The sequence below is a fragment of the Neolamprologus multifasciatus genome, chromosome 17 (assembly GCF_963576455.1).
Source record: "Neolamprologus multifasciatus chromosome 17, fNeoMul1.2, whole genome shotgun sequence".
Taxonomy (NCBI): Eukaryota; Metazoa; Chordata; class Actinopteri; order Cichliformes; family Cichlidae; genus Neolamprologus; species Neolamprologus multifasciatus.
This window is the reverse complement of record NC_140455.1, coordinates 3,053,190-3,070,373: the sequence shown is the minus strand read 5'-3', so window position 1 is coordinate 3,070,373 and position 17,184 is coordinate 3,053,190. Positions and strand designations below refer to the sequence as shown.

Sequence of the window (17,184 nt, the reverse complement as noted above, 5' to 3'; positions counted from 1 at the left end):
TTGAGGCCCGGACGACAGAAAACTACATTTCCGCGAAAATGACGTCACTTCCGGTTTCGGGCAGGTCATGGCGGACATCGCGCTGACCTCTAATCCAATGTAGGAAGTGTTATGAACAGCTGATCGGATCGGCAAAGCCTGTTTCTGGAATATTATGTTTTTGTTGCTGCAAGCGCTTTTTATGCAGTTTTTGCAAAGCTGTATGTGGAAGGAAACTGTGACCGAGGACAAGCTGATGGCATAAGATGTAAGTACAACTCCTCTGGTTTCATATGCAAAAAAATTTATTGCGCTAGTTCACGTGATTGCAGAGCTACCGGGATTTAAAAATAGTTACGCAAAATCGAGCGGTTTTAAAGGGTTAATGTATCTGCTGTTTCTCAGGTAGTTGCTTACATTATATAATATATTGTGTTCAGTACACGTCACTACAATGTGATTTCGGAAATATATAAACATACGGACAACAGGCTCTTCCGCGGCAATCTCTTGTCGTCAATAAGCAACGTTTAGGGAGCTCTATAGTATTCAATGAGAGGACCCTGCACGTCAATTCTCGACGCGAGGGGGTACCCTGCGCGTCGATAAGTGAAGCAGAGGGAGCCTGACCATGCGTCACACATTTGACGAGTTGGGAGTGAGAACGTGTTGCACAGATTTACAACAGCCAGTCAGTTTATTGATTCCTAAAAGGTAGCAGGCATCAGGATGAGCATGGCCAAAACAACAAACAAAACTCTCTAGAAACAGAAGAAAAACTGGCTTACCTACATGAAGAAAATCCCAAAAGAAAATCCAGTTCTCTTACCTGCCTCCCTAACCAAAAACAGGAGAAACGGTTCCAAAAGACAATGGCTTTTCACCCCTAGAGTTACCGAGTAAATATATTTACAACTATTTACAGCAAAACTATTTACAACACAGCAAACTTCCAGAACACAGATTCACACGCAGCAACATCCATTGCTAAAGGAGGTAATAAAGGAAGCACTGAATCACTCATCCATCCATCCATCTTCATCCGCTTTATCCGGGGCCGGGTCGCGGGGGCAGCAGCCTAAGCAAAGAGGCCCAGACCTCCCTCTCCCCAGCCACCTCCTCCAGCTCATCCGGGGGAACACCAAGGCGTTCCCAGGCCAGCCGAGAGATATAATCTCTCCAGCGTGTCCTGGGTCTGCCCCGGGGCCTCCTCCCGGTGGGACATGCCTGGAACACCTCACCCAGGAGGCGCCCAGGTGGCATCCTTACCAGATGCCCAAACCACCTCAGCTGGCTCCTTTCGATGTGGAGCAGCAGCGGCTCTACTCTGAGCCCCTCCCGGATGGCCGAACTTCTCACCCTATCTCTAAGGGAGATGCCAGCCACCCTTCGGAGGAAGCTCATTTCCGCCGCTTGTATCCGCGATCTCGTCCTTTCGGTCACTACCCACAGCTCGTGGCCATAGGTGAGGGTAGGGACGTAGATCGACCGGTAAATTGAGAGCTTCGCTTTTACACTCAGCTCCCTCTTCACCACGACGGACCGGTGCAGCGTCTGCATTACTGCAGCTGCAGCCCCAATCCGTCTGTCGATCTCCGGCTCCCTTCTCCCATCACTCGCGAACAAGACCCCGAGATACTTGAACTCCTCCACTTGGGGCAGGACCTCATCCCCGACCCGGAGTGGGCACTCCACCCTTTTCCGGCTGAGAACCATGGCCTCAGATTTGGAGGTGCTGATCCTCATTCCCGCTGCGTCACACTCGGCTGCAAACCGCTCCAGTGCGAGCTGGAGGCCCTCACCCGATGAAGCCAACAGAACCACATCATCCGCAAAGATCAGAGATGAGATTCTGAGGCCACCAAAGCGAAAGCCCTCCACCACTTGGCTGCGCCTAGAAATCCTGTCCATAAAAATTATGAACAGAACCGGTGACAAAGGGCAGCCCTGGCAGAGCCCATCACCCACCGGGAACGAGTCCGACTTATTGCCGGCAATGCGAACCAAGCTCTTGCAACGGTTGTATAGGGATCGAATGGCCCGTAGCAATGGGCCAGACACCCCATACTCCCGCAACACCTCCCACAGGACACCCCGAGGGACACGGTCGAATGCCTTCTCCAAGTCCACAAAACACATGTAGACTGGTTGGGCAAACTCCCATGCACCCTCAAGTATCCTCGAGAGGATGAAGAGCTGGTCCAGTTCCGCGACCAGGACGAAAACCGCATTGTTCCTCCTGCATCAGAGGTTCGACTAGCGGACGAACTCTCCTTTCCAGCACCCTGGCATAGACTTTCCCGGGGAGGCTGAGGAGTGTGATCCCCCTGTAGTTGGAACACACCCTCCGGTCCCCCTTCTTAAAGATGGGGACCACCACCCCGGTCTGCCAATCCACGGGTACTGCCCCTGATCTCCACGCAACATTGCAGAGGCGTGTCAGCCAGGACAGCCCTACAACGTCCAGAGCCTTCAGGAACTCGGGGCGGACCTCATCAACACCAGGGGCTCTGCCACCAAGGAGTTGTTTAACTGCCTCAGTGACCTCGCCCCCAGAAATTGGCGGGTCATTCCCCTCATCCCCAGACTCTGCTTCCTCCTTGGAAGACGCGTCAGTGGGATTAAGGAGGTCCTCGAAGTATTCCTTCCACCGCCTGACAATTTTCTCAGTCGACGTCAGCAGCGCTCCGCCAGCACTATACACAGTGCAGGTAGAGCACCGCTTTCCCCTCCTGAGACGCCTGACGGTTTGCCAGAATCACTCACTCTTGATTATTTGAAGAATTCAAGCAGCTCTTATTGTTTTTCATGCTTCCTGTGCGGCACATGCAAATATGACAAAATAACCAGTTTCTCTCATTACATTTCAAATAGGACAGTGGTAACAACAGCAGGCTATGGATAATGTTAAGTTTTAGATTTGAAATAGGCTGTATACATTTCAATGGGAGCAACAGGACGGGCAAATATTGCTGATTTTACTACAGAGTAGGACGGATTGTAGGATAGCAAACATCGTCGGGAAACACGTTTTCAACACTGCAGGTTACCTGGTGTAATGTTTTTCAGCTAAAAAGAAACATGGCCTGCCTCCTACCTAACTATATAAAGAGTTACTGAAGGTTAAATGCAGCTAATATGTCCTGTTTTAAGCCAGACACTAAACCACCTCCACTCCGTCTCAGCCACTATCAGAATCAGAATCAGAAACTTTATTGTCATTGTCACAGGTACAACGAAATTAAGAATGTTCCCCGATCATTGCATCATCCCTAGCAATATCAAAATATAAATAAAACAATAAAATTCAATAAATCAAATAGATAGAATACTTAAAATACTAATAAGACATAACAGTAAAACATTCACATACATTCCCACCTACATGCTTCAGACCGTGCATAGATTAACACAAGAGTGGCGTGATGGACATTTTTTTGTAGCATTCAGATGTGTTATTGCAATTGGATAACAGCTGTGTTTGAGTCTGTTAGTCCTTGCGCTGATTGCCCTGTACCGTCTGCCTGAGGGCAACAGTTCAATCAGGGAGTGGCCAGGATGTGAGGTGTCTTTTATGATGTTTTGGGTCTTTTTAAAACAGTGGATGTTGTGTAGAATTTCCAGTGTGGGGCGAGGGCAGCCAGTGATCTTTTGGGCGGTGTTAATGATCCCTTGGAGTGCTTTCCTCTGAGCCCCTGTGCAGCTAGTGTACCAAATACATATGCAGTAGGTTAGAACACTCTCAATGGTGGCTCTGTGTGATGTTATTCCTCCTGAGAATTCTCAGGAAGTACAGTCTCTGTTAGGCCTTTTTCAGCAGCTCGGAGGTGTTCACACTCCAGGAAAGGTTCTCCTCTATATTGACTCCCAGGAAGCGGAAGCTTGCCACCCTTTCTACACAGTCCCCATTAATGAATAGTGGTTGAATCTCTGCCTTTTTCCTTCTGAAGTCTATTATGAGTTCTTTGGTTTTTGAAGTGTTGAGGAGGAGGTTATTGGCCTTACACCATGACGTCAGCTGCTCCACCTCGTCTCTGTACGTAGACTCGTCTCCCTTGGAAATGAGCCCCACCACTGTGGTGTCGTCTGCAAATTTCACAAAGATGTTGCTGTGGTGGCGAGGAGTGCAGTCGTGTGTGTAGAGAGAGTAGAGCAGTGGACTGAGCACACAGCCCTGGGGTGAGCCAGTGCTGAGACTCAGGGCTGAGGATGTGTGATGGCTCTCTGTCTACGGCCCGAGAGGAAGCTATTGATCCTCATGCAGGTGCTGTATGGAAGCCCCAGGTCTTGTAGCTTGGCCACCAGTTTGTGTGGAAGAATGGTGTTAAAAGCTGAGCAGTAATCCATGAAGAGCATCCGCACATAGCTACCAAGCTCTTCCAGGTGTGTTACTGCAGCATGGAGTGCTGTGGCACAGCGTCTTCCGTGGACCGGTTTGCTCTGTAGGCAAACTGGTGTGGATCCAGGCTGCGGGGCAGGGCTGCTGTGATGTGTCTGCGGACCAGCTTCTCAAAGCATTTCATTACAATGAAATGCTCTGGCAGCAATGGCGCTAGAGCCAGAGCAGGGGAGAGGCGAGCTGGAACAAACCATTTTGGGAGGGGGGAGGGGTTATCTATACTTTTGTTGTTAAAATGTTCCATCTCAATTAAGTACTGTATGCTTTTTATATTTTTAGTAGTGTGTCACACAAACAACAAATATTGTCAAAATCTTTGGGTGTGCTTTGATTCATTTTGGGGGTGCTGAATCACAAAGAAATTTGAAAGAAATCTCAAAGGTATCAAATATTAGAGATCTCTATAATATTTGACCTGACCTGAACACAGTCAGGTCCTGACCTGTTCATTAAAGTCAGTATTAGCTCGCTACTCTGTTCTAAATCATATTCATGAACAACAGAGGTATTTTTTAATTACGTAAGGTGTTTTCAGCCAAGGAAACATTCTTTAATGGAAGTTTCAACAACCAAACTAGAAAAACTAGTAACTGTATGTGGTATAGTTTCAGTTTTCAGCATACCTGATCTTTGTGAAGCATCAACAGTAACAACACTTTATTTAACAGACCTGTAAAAAGGCTAACACAGATCATGAGATTGATTTACACTTTAATCCAGATCATACCTTAAATTTACTTCTTGTAAAGTAAATCAAAATGTTTCACTTTCTGTTCTGCTCTTTCAATGTTATCTGTTTCTTTGATGAGTGTGGAAATATTACCCAGGTTATTAAAAATTGATTGCAGTGCTTCTGTTTTTAAATCTATTCTTCAGTGTTTTATCAATAAGTCTCACTCTTTGTAAAAAGAAAGTAAAAATAGTCTGGCTCAAATTGCTTCCTTCTCTTTAGATTCTCACCTCTGATGACCAGAAGCATCACGAGGTCTCAGACAGACTTAGACCTGATCTTCTGGTAACAAGCAACTGAGTCATTATTAAAGTAGTTCAGATCTTTACACTTTAACATTTCCAACACACAGAGAACAGACTCAGTTCAGTGTCTGTAAATACAGGGTATAGCATCCCCTGGGTAACCCCCTCGATGATATGTAGGGTGGTTGATGATTTTGTCCTTTTCAAGTTCTTGAAGACAAGACTCAATTTCACCATTTCTCCTCAACAGTTGCCCATAGTGGACCTCATCACAGCCACAGAAACTGGGATTAATCAGAGGGATTAATAAATTACCACATACAAAAGCAGGGTAAATCAAGATGACGGTTTCAGCCACCTTCTCCAGTGCTAAAGTCCCTCTGTCTAACCTCACTATACAAGAAAATAAGGCAGTCACTTCCCTGAGTGAACCCACAACATCACCATATTACCAGCTGACAAGGGGGGGGGGGGGGGGGTGCACTGTTGTTCTAAAAAACAATGGATTATCACACAAAAATTCAGTGACAACAATACCTATAACGCCTTAAGGCACCACAAGCAGGTACAAAAAGAAAGTAATCGTTTGCCTTCAAGAACTTGAAAAGGAGAAAATTATTGACCGCCCTGCACATCATCGTCTATACCAGGGGTGTTGAACTCCAGGCCTCGAGGGCCGGTGTCTTGCAAGTTTTAGATCTCACCCTGGATCGACACACCTGTATCACATGATTAGTTCATTACCAGGCCTCTGGAGAACTTCGAGACATGTTGAGGAGCTAATTAAGCCATTTGAATCAGCTGTGTTGGATCAAGGACACATCTAAAACCTGCAGGACACCGGCCCTTGAAGCCTGGAGTTCAACACCTGTGGTCTATGGGATTCTATACTGACTTCACCAAGAAGGTCCAGAAACTTACACTTGACCCAGATGAAACCATAGTGTCCTTTGATGTAGTCTCTCTCTTCACTTGCCTACCTACAACAGAGGCAGTGGAGACTGTCAGAAAATGAATGTAAAATGCAAATGTGAAATGTCAAGTACTGCTTTAGCAACAGTTTAACTTTTAAAGCATCAAGATGCTCAATCCCTCAAAGAGCTGTTTAACTGAGTTCAGCCTATGTATTAAAGAGCTGTGATGTGTAAATTTTGAAGTGTTTAAGGGGCACTCTTCCACATGAAATGAGTGTTAGCACCTTGAAATGGCACCAATGAGCTGGGAAGAGTCAAATCTTCAGTGTGACATTAGTTAGAAAAGGAAGTGCTCTTATTGTGAAAATCTAACTGTTACTGCAGGTGGAATCCCGCCTCCTTCCAGAAAGGAGCTCACCTGTGTGTTGTTTTTAGTGTCCAGGCGTGGATGGGAGCTTGTTGTTGGTATGTCTGTGTGAAGAAACTGTAAGTTTGCTTTGTTTCCTCCTTTAACAGTTTTACTGTAGGTTTCTGCTCTGTAATGTTGGGACGAGATCTTCAGCTCTTAATTCAGGACAAACTTCATTCTTGTGTTTCAAGACAAATCCACATGATTGTCTGTAGTCAAACATGTATAAAGTCTGTACCTGCTAATAATATCTGCATATGGAGGCTGTGACTTATGTCAAGCATAAAGTGCAGAAAAATAGTTGAATTATTTCAGCTTTTTCATGTTGTGTCACTGTCATGTTCATTTTGTACTTTTGTGTTCTTAATCATAGGATTTGAGTTTTCTTCTTTTACTCTTTGTTACGTCCCCACATAAAATCTAGGCGAAGAGGGTGGGGGACAGTAACAGTTGGATCTGGGTTGAAATGAAAAGAACACCAGGCAGAGGTAGTTAACACAAAATATATCTTTATTATAATCAATTACCTCAATAATCATATAAATAGTAACAACAAAAAGAGACAGCACCGCTGCTTTAATGATAAATCAGACAGGTCAACCCAAAGAGATAGTGACCACTTCAGCAAAGAAAACAACTATAAGGCTTCAACAGAAAAAGACAGCAACGCTGCTATTAACAATAACCAGGCAGGCCAAACAAAATAATGGAGGCTGCCGTCACTTAAGGGAAACCACCGCTCAGTTAAGAACTACTCACAAAGAGCCACGCACGGTGGGGCTGGTCACACAAAGCAGGCCTTTTCCACACCTAGACCAGTATCACACACAAGCTTTTAATCATCAGTAGTTGGTTAGATTCTTCTTCTTTGTGTTTCCCTCTATAATCGCTAAAAAACACTCACTTTGAACATGGTTCTTTTAAAACTGTTTTCAGTCTGACTGAAGGCTCGCTTAGTTATTTGAGTTTGTTGCAATAAATTTGGCTTTTGTTAAATTCATTAGTGCCTGAATGATACATTATATATATATATATATATATATATATATATATATATATACACACAACATATTAAAATTCTGTTAGTTGTAATCAAGTAAAATTAGTGAATCATGACGTCAAAGAGAGGTCTCACAGCCAAAAACAAATTTATGCCTCTCCTTCCATAATGAAAGAATGTAAGTTATAAAGTGCAGAACCTAACCCTGACACCTCTGTTTAATCAATTTTCATTTTTTCTTATTTACTACTATTTCAATAGCCAGTTCATTATTCTGTCAAAATACTGTCAATTTAGGGCATGTATAAAGGTTAAAATCTATCCATGTTACTTTCCATCACCACATCAGATACAAGAAGAACCACAAATAATTACAAATGACCGTTAGTTAGTACTGATTATCTGTTACCAGCATATCTGTCCTTATATATTAGACAGTCAGTGAACTCGATCTGTTTTTAGAGTGTTGGAAATGTTCAGGTGTGAAGATCTTAACCATTTTAACAAGGATCAGATAGTTGTGTCAGAAGATCAGGTCTCAGTCTGTGTAAGTCCTCATGGTCTCCTGGTCAGTGGAGCTGTGACCTACAGAGCAGGAAGCAATGTGGGGCAGACTGCCCATCCTTTCCTTTAAGGACTCCGATTTATTCATGAAAAACCAAAGAATGGATTTAAAAAAAAGAAGTACAGAGTAGAACACAGTGTGACACACTCAGACATGAGGAAGTGTTCAGTTAAACATTCCTCTGCTGACAGCTCATGATTGAGGCAACACAAATACTGATGAAACTGATAGAAGAAAGTGAGACATTTCTTTTCTTTCATTTACATAAAAAAAAATTGTTGTTCCTGTTGATCAAAGATCAGCTGTGCTGAAAACTGAAACTACACTGCATACAGTTACTAGTTTTTCTGGTTTGGTCATGGAAACTTCCAAGAAAGAATGTTTCCTTGACTGAAAACACCTGACATCATAAAAATACCCTTGTTCCGATTGAATATGATGTAAGGCAGAGCCTCATGCTAATGATGACAGTAGTGAACAGTTCAGGACCTACCTCTTGTGACCCGACTTATTTTTTTAGGGATCTCTATAAGATTTTATACCTCAGAGCAGTGGTGTCAAACTCCACTCCTTTAGGGCTGGTGTCCTGAAACTTTTAAATGTGTCACTGCTGCAACACAGCTGAATAAAATTAGTAGGTCATTAGCAAGACTATAGAACTTGGCTACATGCTGAGGTGGCAACCCCTAACCCTACTCAAGTAAATTTAAGCAAATGTAAGTACATGTAAGTTTTTGAAAAAAGTATTGCACCATGTTCATTCATTCATTTCATTCATTTGTTCATTTTCAGGCACAACAAATACCTATATTGAACATAAAATGCACAAAACAAAAAACAAAAATTGCCTGAAAAAGGAGTGGGACGAAGAAAACTTATTAAATCCCACCCCTATACTCACTCATCATCAAAAAACAATAAACTTCCCGCAGCTACGCCCATCATTACATACAGACCCATCAACAGCCCCGGACACATACAAGCATCTCAATGGCAGCTCGCAAACAACAATTAGAGCCTTCATAACTGAATACAGAATATATAAATTATAAATTGTATTACCACAGGTAACAGGCAGTAATAATTACAAGTAACAAAACACACATACATATACATACATACATATATATCTACACACACATGCACGTATATATACATACATACACACACTCTTTTTTTTTTTTTTTCTCTTGGAATCCATACCAGCAATGGTAAGAGAACAGACATTACAGAGCACACTAAAAAACCATCATTGAGTATACTGTGACCAGACCAACTGTTTGTAGAGGAATTTAAATCTATGAATATTTTTGCATTGTTTCAATTGTAAACTCAGACTGTTCCAGATTTTCACACCACATACAGACACACAAAAACCTTGACGGGTTGTTCGAGTTCTGGGTAATTTGAATTCTCCAGAGCCTCTCACATTATAAACCTTTTCTCGAATTTCAAATCTAGTTTGTAAATTTGCCGGTAGAAGTTTAGTAAAAGCTTTATACAAAATTATGGATGTATTGTAATTAACCAGATCCTGGAATTTAAGTAGCTTTGCCTGAAGAAAGAATTTGTGAGTATGATCTAGATAACCAGCCTTGTGAATAATACGCAGTGCTCGTTTCTGTACTGTGACTAATGGATTAGTTGTATTTTTATATGTGTTTCCCCACACTTCCACACAATATGGAAGATATGGAAGAACCAGGGTACAGTACAGAGTACGAAGTGCATCTTTATCAAGGTATGGTTTCACTTTCTTCAAAATTGCAAGGCTTCTGGAAATTTTGGTTTTTATGTGTCTGACGTGGGGTTTCCATGAAATTTTGTTATCAATTATGACTCCCAAAAATTTGTTTTCACTCACATTATCAATTGGTACACCTACAATGATAATTGGTAATTCTATATTATATTTTAAATTACCAAAAAACATTGCTTTAGTTTTATTTATATTTAATGATAATTTATTTATGTCCATCCATTTTTTTTATTAATTTTAGCTCCCTATTTACGGTCATTACAAGATCAGTATAATCATCGCTACTGAAAAATATGTTGGTGTCATCTGCGAACAGTATGAGCTTAAGTACTTGAGAAACATCAAAAATATCATTTATGTAAATATTGAAAAGTTTTGGTCCCAACACTGACCCTTGGGGAACACTACATGTAATACCAAGTTTCTCTGAATGGTAATGCCCTATGCTAACATATTGTTCCCGACCCGTTAGGTAACTTTTTAACCAGTTACCAGCTTTCCCTCGAATACCATATCTTTCCAATTTATCCAATAAAATTGAGTGATTAATTGTGTCGAAGGCCTTTTTGAGATCAACAAAAATACCAACTGCATATTTATTTTTATCCAGTGTATCAGTAATTTCTTCTACTGCCTCAATTATCGCCATTGAAGTGGTTCTTTGCGTTCTGAAACCATACTGACCAACATTAATTATTTGATGTTTTTCAAGGAATTTTTCTAGTCTTGAATTAAAAAGTTTTTCTAGAATTTTTGAGAATTGAGGCAGTAGAGAAATAGGCCTATAATTGGTAAAACTGTGTTTGTCATTACTTTTATATAGTGGTATTACTTTCGCAATTTTCATTTTCTTTGGAAAACAACCGGACTGAAATGATAAATTACAGATATATGTTAAGGGACTAGCAATATTCAGAATAACCTGTTTAACTACAGACATATTTATGTCATGATAATCCATTGAAAACTTACTTTTACATTTTAATGTGATATTTATTACTTCTTGCTCATTTGTAGCTGAGAGGAACAGTGAAGAGGGATTTGATTTTATATTACTGATATTTTCATTTTTATGACACGGGATGTCCGCTGCTAGTTCAGGGCCAACATTTATGAAGAATTTATTAAACCCATCGACAATATTACTCATGTTGTGATTTTCACCATTTGCATCAGTAAAATATTCAGGATATGATGTTCCAGAAGATCCTTGTTTAATTAAGTTGTTTAACACATCCCAAGTTCCTTTTATATTGTTTTTATTTTCATATAATCTTCTTCTATAATAAAGTTGTTTGCTCGTTCTTATAATATCAGTCAATTTATTTCTATATGCTTTATATCTTTGTTCCACTTCTTTTGTTTTTACTTTGATGAACTGTTTATACAGATTGTTTTTCTTTTTGCAAGCATTAATAATTCCTTTTGTGAGCCAAGGACTTTTTATCTTTTTTTTCTTTGTCATGTGTTCGTTTACAGGACAATGTTTATTGTACAACATGGTAAAAATATCTAGAAAATTATCATAGGCCTTGTCCACATCTGACTCTTCATACACCGAACTCCAATCTTGTTGTGCAGCATCAAAATTGAAAGCATGAATTGCTTCTTCATTTATTATTCGCTTTGCTATCATGATCTTGGTATCTATTTTTTTTAAATCACAGTCACACAAAGTAAAAACTGGTAAGTGGTCAGTTATATCACAGACAAGCAGGCCACTATTAATTTGGAAATCCATGACATTAGTAAAAATGTTGTCAATAATAGTGGCGCTATGTAATGTTATTCTGCTTGGCTTCGTTATTGTTGGATATAGTGATAAGCTGTACATGGTGTCAGTAAAGTCATCAATGGCTTTTAACCTTGTTGGATTTAGCAAGTCAATATTAAAATCACCACAGATGAATAGTAATTTTTGGTTCACCGAAGCAAACGTTTATTTCTATCCATTCATTAAAAGTGTCAATACTTGAACTGGGTGTCCGATATATGCAACTTATTATAACATTTCTCTTTTTTTCATTCATGATCTCAATAGTCAAACATTCCAAAATTCCATCAATAGCCATAGACATAGTTGTTACAACATTATATTTTATAGAGTTATGAACATATATAGCAACCCCGCCGCCCGCCTTATTTAATCTATTCATGTATTTTAAATCATATCCATTCAAACAAAAATCTATTCCTTTATCGACATTGAACCAAGTTTCAGTGATGGCTATAACACTAAAGGGGCGAGAAAATTGTTGCAAATAGTCCTTAATGAAATCAAAATTAGAGTACATACTTCTGCTGTTAAAGTGAATTAATGAGAGCTTCCCGTCTAGGTTGATTTTTTTTACATATTGTTCCTGAGTGAAATAATTACAATTTTTAACAAAAGAAGAGAGAAAGTTACTTTCAGAATCTATTTCTGGATCTATTATATTATGCTCCTTGTATTCACAATCTAGATCAATAACTTTCTGTTGAAGAATTAATTTCAACGTGTCCATGTCATTTCCTGGTGTAACTGATACATTGGTGTCAGTTATACTTGTCCAGATCCTCCATGTTCCTCACTATCAATACTTTTGCCTCTTCTGGTGTCCCGTTTAGCTTAATGAAAATCTTACAGTTTGTTACCCATGTATGTTGTATTTTACCGTTCTTCTTCAGTTGCCTTGCCTTCCTCGCGATGTCTGTGTTTTTTCGTGTCAGATGCTCATTAATGAAAACGTCCGTGCCTTTCAGTTTGCGTCCTTGTTTCAGCAGTGCAACCTTGTTCTTCCGATTGACAAATCTCATAATGACGGCCGGCGGTCTGTCACTCCTCCTGGGCAGTGAGTGACATGCTTCTATGTGCTCCAGGTCCATCTCTATCCCCTTGCTTTGGAGGAAGGACGCCACCTGTTGCTCCACCGAGCGGGTGTCCTCGTCGCTGGGCTCCCCGACGTTCCCGGCCACCGCGCGCGCGTACGAGCGCGGCTTGATTTTAATACCGCTGATGACCACGTCGTTCGTACGGGTGTATTGCTCCAGCTCATCCACCCGCCGCTCGAGATCCATGATCCGTCTGTCCTTCTCGGCATTTTGGAGGCGTAGCTGTTTTACCTCCTCCAGAAGCCCCAGAAGCAGCTCCTGCTGCGCCCTGACTGCGGCCACGTCTCCGCACAGTGCTCCGAGGGAGGTTTTAATGTCCTCAACCTCCTCTGGTGTTGGGCCTTTCTTGGGTGGCATACTGAAGCGAGAGCACGAACTCAGGAGACTCAAAAGAGATACTCACCTCAGCTGCCGCCCCATGTGGGAGTGAAGAAAGGTTATTCACTCATAAGCTGCTGTAATATGAATCAAATGGCTGAATTGCCAGTCTTGTTAATTACTGGCAATTACAACACAGCTTAATGTTTATTAGGCTGTGTTGCAGCAGGGAGATAATTAAAGTTTCAGGACATCGGTCGATGAGGACTGGAGTTGGACAGTTGGCCGCCACCTTAGAAGTTTCTTATGTACTTCTTAATTTCGGTACCCAAACTGTTTCCAATGTAGAAACAGTTTGGTCTCATAGTTTGTACTGAAGGAATTAAGTCAGTCACTTCTTTCTGTGTTACTCTCCCAGAACATGTGACCCTGACCAAAGAATAGTTGTTGGACTTATAGGTTTCTCTTATAATGTCCAGTTAGGTAATGCTGCTTGGATGTGTACTAGCTCACTTGTAGTGGCTGTTTGGCGGGGCCTGGCCCCCCTGGCTCTGTTGGGCCCCTTCCGGGTGTGGAAGGCCCTCCGATCTCAGGTCTCTGGGTCCAGAGCTTGGTCTGCTCTGGGTAGCCGGCTGCTGGTGGAGACTGCGGGCTCGTCGCTTCTGCGCCTTGGCTGCTGGGTGAACCCCATCCGGGGCCCTCCTGAGCTCTTTTCTAGTTAGGAGACGTGATTGCCACTGCAATGGTCCCCTTTGGGCTCTCGTGCTCTGGGTGGGCCTCTGGATGTCTGGGGCCAGGATCTCCTCCATTCCTGCTTTATGCCCTGGGGGGCAGGGCTATGGCTCTCCACACCTACTATTAAACACTTACATGGACAAACCTTATGAATACAAGCATGTGCGCGCGCACACACACACACACGCACGTGTTTACACAGATGTACAAAGAGGTACTCACACATACACACTGCCTTGGTAGGCTGCTGCTTCTAAAATGTGTGTTATTAGTCCTGTGTGCTGCTCAGCAACATTCAGTATTTATTATTTACTGTTGCTTGTAAGATAAGATAAGATAACCTTTTAGTCCCAACAAATGTGGGAAATTTGTTTTCTCACAGCAGGAAGTGGACAGTGCAAAAGTTATATAGCAAAAATTAGAATACAATAAGAATAAAATACTGTACACAACTGTATAGAATAGAATAAAATAAAATATGTACAGTAGAATAAAATATTCAGTGGAATAAAAATAGAATACAAATTCCATATACAATTGAGTAAAAATACAACTTTGTCAGAAAAGAGTATTGCACTTAGTCTTATTGCACATGTGTGGGTTTGTGTGTGTTTGATCAGTTGGAGTCTTTGTTGTGGAGTCTGACAGCAGTGGGGAGGAAAGACCTGCGAAATCTCTCCATCCCACACCGTGGGTGCCGCAGTCTCCCACTGAAGGAGCTGCTCAGTGCTGTCAGAGTCTGCTGCATGGGGTGGGAGATGTTGTCCAACAGTGATGACAGCTTAGCCACCATTCTCCTGTCAATCACCACCTCCACTGGGTCCAGAGGGCATCCTAGAACAGAGCTGGCCCTTCTCATCAGCCTGTTCAGTCTCTCCTGTCCCCGGCAGAGATGTTGCCACCCCAGCAGACCACACCATAAAAGATGGCTAAGGCCACCACAGAGTCATAGAAGGTCTTATGTTTATGTTGGTTCCCAAAAGGTTGATTTTGTTCATCTGGACGTAGCTAGCAGTTAGAGTATGAACACTCTGTAAGCAGTCAGCTTGGTCCTGGGCATTGTTAGTGAAATAAAGCTGCTCTCTGTAATTTCTACAGCCATGTTTTACCTGCTGCTTTCTATGACTACAGTAATGGAGGCATTTTGGCTCTCTGTGACACTTTTTGTAGTGAACTGATGAAAGCTGTGTCTCAGATGGAGTGCATGTTAGTCCAACACATCAGACATGACCTCTGCAGCTCTCAGTTGATGTGCACATGAATGATTTGTGTTTCCTCTGCAGGTGAAGGTAGAAAGTGTGTGTGAGCTGATGTGAATTCAGCAGCATGGGTCAGTGTTGTAGAAGAGAGCAGGCAGTCTCTCTCTCTAAAACCACTCTGTGTGGGGAACATGAGAGCCAGACCAAAGCTCAGAGGTGAGATGACCATCTCTAACTGTCCATGACTCTTCTCCATGTCACAGCTCAGCACTCACATCACTGCTCCATCATTATTCACAGGAACCAACCTGCACCCGCACCCAGCTCTGTGTCCTCTAGGAGTAAACGGTTGAAGAATTTCTTCAGTAATTTCTCAGGGAAAAAGTCATTTGAGAACACGTAAGTTTATGTTTATATTAAATCATCTAAAATTGTAGGAGTTTATATGTCATGAAGCTTTTATTGAGGAGTTGAGCTTTTTATTTAGGATCCATCAGAGAGTCAAGCCTGGACTTCAACCCAGCTGTGAGTCCTTAAGGAGTGATACCCCTAAAGGTTTTAACATCCAGCAGGCTTCTCCTGCAGAGAGGTAAGCTGTTAGTAACATGAACTATTTGATATCAGTTTGGTGTCTGATTTAAATGATTTTGATGTTTCCTGTTTTCTAAAATGCATATCTGTAGGAGAGCAGTGTCTCAAAGGAAAAACAGGCTCAGGCGTAACTGTCATTTTTATTTGCTTTTTAGCCACATTTTGACAAAATTGTCTGTTTTAACTATTTTAACCACGTGGAAATTTAGACATCAGACATCTGGATCCTAAACTATCATAGAAAAAACTGCTAGCAGTGGGTAGTTTGACTTTAGCCTAGTGGCTAAGCCAACAGAAACAAGTGGTACACTTGGTACATCTGCACAGCTGATATGCTGCTCTAGAAAGCAAACCAAAGGTTTGCAGACCTTAAAGAGGACATCACTCTGATCAGTGGAAGATGAAAGCTTCATAGACGTGACGCAAATACAGTCTGAAACATTGGCTTGCTCAGCGTAGCCCTCCAGAACACAGCTGTGTGGGTTCCTTCCACCTGTCCTCACCCTCTCCCTGCTCCTCACCTACATGTCAGTGGTCCTGGGCTGAAGTGTTAGTCCCCAGTCACAAGAGCGACTCAGAGCTTTTTCTGAACCGCAACACATGGTATTTTAGCAGACTGCTTAGCTTCAGCACCTGGCTGCAGAATACAGAGCTTCTAACACAGGTTTTACTGACACTTTTAATCTGTTTGTGAAACCATCCCTCTCTTTTCTAAACAACTCTAACACCTGTTGGCGTACAGCTGCCGCTCCTGATCCTTTGTTTCTGACCTGGTTAAAAAAAACAAACAAACAAACGACTCGAGATAGACTTCTTCCCTTCAACAACTTCTTTATTAAACCCCTGCGCAGGAGGGAATCTGCACAGTGCAAAGCCTCCTGCAGATTCAAAGGGCAGTCCTTCGATCACATTTATATTTCCAAAGTTGCTCATTTAGCCCCCACTTTTCCTGTTATTTTGATACTCTGTTCGCCTTACACGTCATACACAGTTTCTGTCGAAACAACTTCTTATCATTTTTTCTTGTCCTTTCCTTCTATGGTCTTGCTCAACAATTCATCTCTCCTTCTGTGTGTGGGGTGTGTGTGGGGTGTGTGTGGGGTGTGTGTGGTATATGTCCCTATCTGCTGTGTGTGTGTTGCCGGTCGGGCGTCTACGTGTGCTACGTTCTCTACCTAGTTCTGCTTTTTGGTCTATACTTACCATCTATGTTTGACTATTACTAATGCTGCCCTTTTGCACCCTTCTCTTCTAATGCTACTTCTGCATTCTTTCCTTAGAACACTGTCTCTGCACCTCTTCCGGTAATGCTGCTTTATGATAACTATTTTTGCTCCTGGAGTTACACAGGGGCCTGCTTAAAAGTATAAGGCTATATCCAATCCCACACACCCTAACAGCATGTCTCCAGAACCACTGTCATTTGGACTCCTTTAAGAGAGTAACAACAAAGACTCTCACAGAGGGGAT

The 17,184-nt window shown here is 42.1% G+C and overlaps 1 protein-coding gene across 1 annotated transcript in view; it reads left to right on the top strand.

The window, feature by feature from the left end:
• The window catches only part of LOC146498723 (uncharacterized), a 319,692-nt gene that overhangs the window by 261,807 nt on the left and 40,701 nt on the right, over nucleotides 1-17,184 (top strand). The window contains 3 exon segments of the mRNA XM_085138804.1: nucleotides 15,208-15,339; nucleotides 15,424-15,522; nucleotides 15,611-15,712. Coding sequence (XP_084994930.1) covers nucleotides 15,251-15,339; nucleotides 15,424-15,522; nucleotides 15,611-15,712 — 290 coding nt within the window. The 5' untranslated portion in view covers nucleotides 15,208-15,250.